Source organism: Pinus tabuliformis, chromosome 7 (genome assembly GCF_031772625.1).
Source record: "Pinus tabuliformis cultivar Carrire ecotype Pingquan chromosome 7, CPIR1, whole genome shotgun sequence".
Taxonomy (NCBI): domain Eukaryota; kingdom Viridiplantae; phylum Streptophyta; class Pinopsida; order Pinales; family Pinaceae; genus Pinus; species Pinus tabuliformis.
In genome coordinates, this window is record NC_142293.1 from 1,614,985,875 (window position 1) to 1,614,990,548 (window position 4,674).

General features: G+C 43.6%; 1 protein-coding gene across 1 annotated transcript; it reads right to left on the reverse strand.

Moving 5' to 3' along the window:
* Positions 1 to 1,029: 1,029 nt before the first annotated feature.
* Positions 1,030 to 4,158, reverse strand: LOC149254386 (uncharacterized). Its single transcript, XM_089454767.1, has one exon. It carries the CDS (start codon positions 4,156 to 4,158, stop codon positions 1,030 to 1,032), a length of 3,129 nt encoding a protein of 1,042 aa, XP_089310893.1.
* Positions 4,159 to 4,674: the final 516 nt, after the last annotated feature.

Genomic DNA, 4,674 nt, shown 5'->3' on the forward strand with positions numbered 1-4,674 from the left:
TGACAATCCGTCTTTTCCAGTCGCCCTTTCTAACAACTACACCTCTCGCCAACAATAGTGCCTCCATCACCGAGCAATCCATCCTCCAACTATTTCCCTACTCCAAACAGTGTTAACCCAACATTCATCTCCTCCTCTGTTATCATTTGTAGTGGTCACATCTCTCTAATAGTTTCCCCTCCCATGGGTATAACACTCTAAACTCCTTTGGTCCCTTGGTGCTTGATTGCCCTTTCTTTAAGGAGAGGGTATTTTGTTGCTCGCTATGGATCTTATTTTGTTTATTTTTTTGAGATAGTAGCTATCGCCATGACTCATGTAGTTTTTCTTGAGATAGTAGTTATGGCCATGACTCATGTAGTGAGTGAGGAGTTGAGCATAGATTTGTTTTAAATATGGATCTAACATGAGTTGTGAGGGGTAGTTTTGAGGGACGTGTTTTTGATGTGCTCGTAGAGAGAAGGATTGGTGAATATATAGAGTAGAGTGGGAGAGTGAGCGGGCCGAGAGTGCGACATGAGCTCAGTGATCTGGCTAGGATTAGCCACCAGCTTAAAATATTTGCAGCGGTCTAAGGAGATCTTGAAGTGACTTCTACCTAAATTCTGCATGGAAGAGTCACGAGAAAGCTGGGATATCGAGATCCTGTGATCGAACCAAAAATGATGAGAGGTGGACATGGAGAAGGGGGGATCGAAATTCAAAGCCTGGCATGCAGTGTGCGACTTGATTGATTTTGGCCAGAGATCACAAGAAGGAGGGTGGGGAATGATAAGAAAAAAGGTCGAATGGATGCTGGAATGACTGGTCGGAGAGTTTGACAGGCAACTAAGCCGACTACGGGATTGGTTTTTCATATATGAGATCATTTTCTTTAACTTGGCCGATCTGTCTATTGGATGCCTTAGTGGCGCAATGATCCGCTTCAGTGTTGTTGTGTCTTAGGACATGTTTGAAAGTCGTGTCTCCCATTTCTTTGACATTATTCTCAATCCTGAGCTTTACATTATTAAGGGCCTCTTTTTTAAATTATGTTCCTGCCACCATAGCTGCAATCACGATGGCCGAGTCTCCCACTATTATTGGATTCCTGATTCTCAGCCGGTTCAGAATGAGGGTGCCTAAGTAGAGGCTGTAAGCTTCTGCCAGGTTGTTGGACATTTGGCCCAAACCCCATTCGTAGCTTACCATAGTTTTGCCTTGGCTGTCCTTTATGATACCCCCTGCTCCAGCTTTCCCCGGGTTATTTTTGGAGGCCCCGTCGAAATGCAAAGTAGGGCGATTCTGATCTAGGATCCATTGACTTACTTCTTCCCTTGTGCCTCTGAGCTTCCAGTGTATTCGTCTCGTGCTAGCTTTGGGGTGTGCTAGTTGGTTGTTGTTGTAATTGATGTTGAATTTGTTATACCATTCCATCTCTTCTTTGTGCCAGCTTGATTGGTCTGGAGGAGCGGCCAAGTTTGCACTTATTGTTTCAGATATGAGCGCTGTTGTTTTTGCCAGTATGCAGACAAGGTTGGGCTTCTTGTCATTAAAAATACAGTTATTCCTAGCTAACCAGATTTGCCAACTAAGGGTAGCTGGGATGCATTTCCACATACGGATGATATTGTTTTTACCTTTCTTAGGAAAAGGATAACATTTTACCCAGTTTTTTTGAAGGGAGGATAGCTGATCAAAAGTCTCTTCAATTTTCATTGGTCTGACTATCTGAGTCCAACAACTTTGAGCGAGGGGGCAGTGGAAGAATAGATGATGGCTACTCTCCTCCTCAGCGCGACAGAAGCAGCATATTGATGGCCCCAAGATCCCTCTTTTCCTTAGATTTTCAGCGGTAAGCACCTTTCCTTTGAGGAGAGTCCAATTGAAATGTTTGACCTTTGGAATGCATTCTGATTTCCAAACAGTTGTGAAAAGGTTCCATTTGGCTGTCGGAGTGGATGCCTGGAGGAATTTGTAACCATCTCTGACAGTGAATTTCCCACCGCTTGGGTCCCATATATACTTATCTTTAGCCCCTCTGTTGGTGGGTGTTGCGCCTGTGAGGGAGACCTTAAGATTAAGCCATAGTTCTCTGAGTTCATTGGGGATTTGAAGGGCCTTCCAGCCCTGCCAGGTGTTTTGGTCCCAAGTTGAAATATCATACAAGGAGGTTAAGTTTTTAGCTTCCATCCAGATGTGCAGAGGCCTGAGATTTTGGATGTGGTTTCTTGGTCTGGCGCCCATGATTCTATCAGTCCAGATATTGACCTCCTTGCCGCTTCCAGGCACTTTGGAAATGTTCTCTTTGAACTGAGGAAGGACTTTGTTAATTAGCTTCCAAACAGGGGTGCAAGATCTTTCAGCTATTATTTCGGAAAGTAGATTAAAATTTGGTCCGTTCAGGTATTTCCTCTTCAATACTTCCACCCACCAAGAGCCTTTGCCGGTGAGGATTCTCCAAATTAGTTTAAAGCCCATAGCCCGGTTGGAGAAGCTCGGAATTTTAATGGCGAGCCCACCTTTGTCATAGGGAAGGATGACTTGTTCCCATTTGACAAGGCTAAATTTCTTAGATTCTTGCTTTCCCCCCTGCCAGAGAAAACTTCTCATTAATAATTCCATGTGCTTATGTGTGCTGGCAGGAGCCAAAGTGACTGCATATTGGTAGATGGGGAGAGCAGAGAGAACAACCTTTATAAGGGTCGATCTACCAGCCAGATTTAGCCAAGAAACTCCCCAGCTTTGAAGGAGACCTCTCATCTTTTCTATGTGTTTGGCCCATATCTCAGCCTTAACTATTTCTTTTGCTAAAGGCAGACCAAGATAAGAGAAATAACTCCAGTTCCTTTGCACTGGAATGTCCAGAATTAGAGAGATTCTTTGCCGGATTTGATCAGGGACATTCCAGGTATAGATCTTGCATTTTTTGTTATTCAGCATACCTCCAGAGGTAGCTAGGAAGGCGTCTAAGACTTTCTTGAATCTTTTTTCCATTAGGCTTGAGGCTCCCCCAATGAGAAGGGTATCATCCGCGAAGAGCGAATGATTAATCTCTTTAGTCCCTCTTTCTATACCAATTCCAGTGATCTCTTTTTGCTTGCAGAATTTTTCTAAGTGAATACTCAGAGTTTCCGCCATTATGATGTATAAGAAAGGGGAGAGAGGGCAGCCTTGCCTCAATCCCCTGGTGCTTCTAAAATACCTGCTTGGGTGACCATTAATCAGAGGAGCGGTCCAAGGATTGGAGATACAACCAGAGATGGTGCTTATGAAGTTGTTTGAAATCCCGAAATTTTTGAGAACTACAGTTAGGAAGTGGTGGTCGACTCTATCGAAAGCGTTTGCCATATCGAGTTTGATTATCATTCCTCGTTCCTTTTTGCTGATGTTGCTGTGAATTGCCTCTTGAATAAGTATGACACTATCTGTGATTTGCCTGTGGGGAACAAATCCCCCTTGGTTCTCTAAGATTAAATAAGGAAGGAGCTTTTTGAGCCTATTGGCAAGAATTTTGGTTACTATCTTGTAGGAAACATTGCAGAGGGAAATTGGCCGAAAGCGATCGAAAGAAGGAGGGTTAACGTCCTTAGGGATGAGAGCAAGATGTGAGGATTTTGTGTTGTCTCCCATCTTGTGATTTTTAAAAACGTTTTTGACCATCCGCACAAAGTCTTTTTTGATTGTGTCCCAATGGTTTCGATAAAAGGCCACCGTAAAACCATCAGGGCCCGGAGCCTTGTCCTGTTGCATACTAAATGCTGCCTCCCTAATTTCCTCTTCTGTGACCTCCTGATCCAGATCTCTGTTTTGAGGGTCTGAGATTTTGTTCTCAACTACGCTGAGGAAGTCAGAGCTGTCCGACTGCTGAGGGGCTGCTGCTAGAAGAGATTTAAAGTGGTTGAAAGCCGCCTCCTTAATTTCATCTTGGTCGCTGTACTCATGCCCTTCTGCCTCAATTTTATCTATCTGATTCCCGGTGCGCCTGAGCTTTATATTGTTGTGGAAGAAAGAGGTATTTTTGTCGCCCGCCCTCAGCCATAGGCACCTCGATTTCTTCCTTTGTTCCTCTTCCTCAGCTCGATTTTGTCTATATAGCTCCCTGTACATTTCATTTTCATGGATTATATCTTCATTTGTGGGTTGGTTGTTCTCCTTTTCTTTGTTCCACTGCTCCATTTGCCTATGCAGATCCGTTTTTTTCCTCTTCTCCGTTGCTGCGTATTCCTTGGCCCATTGTTTAATGACTACTCTTAGGGATTTTAATTTGGTTTCCCAGACGTAGTAAGGCGATCCCCAAACTTCCTTTGCCCACTGATTTTGAACGAGGGAGCGAAAGTCTTCTTTATAATCCCATATTTTATTGTATTTGAAGGGGAGGGGCCCCAAATTTCTCCCTTTTTCCATGTTCATCACCACAGGTTTGTGATCAGAGGCCAAAGCTTGAATTATTTTGCTCTTGATGGAAGAGAAGCTTGCTGCGATTCTTTCCTGCACGAGAAATCTATCTAACCTCTCTTTGATATTGTGGCACCCTGTTCTTTTGTTACTCCATGTGTATTTCCCGTTGAAGGGAGTGTTAACGGGAAAAGTGTCTATTCAGAACGACCCTATCCCACTAAGGTGTGACAGTGACCTTAGAAACAAACAGAGAAAACTACTTTTGTATTCTTCTTTATGAACTATAAACGAAGA

Coding starts and splice junctions, on each gene's coding strand:
- LOC149254386 (XM_089454767.1), bottom strand. CDS start 4,158: ATGGAGCAGTGGAACAAAGAAAAGGAGAACAACCAACCCACAAATGAA.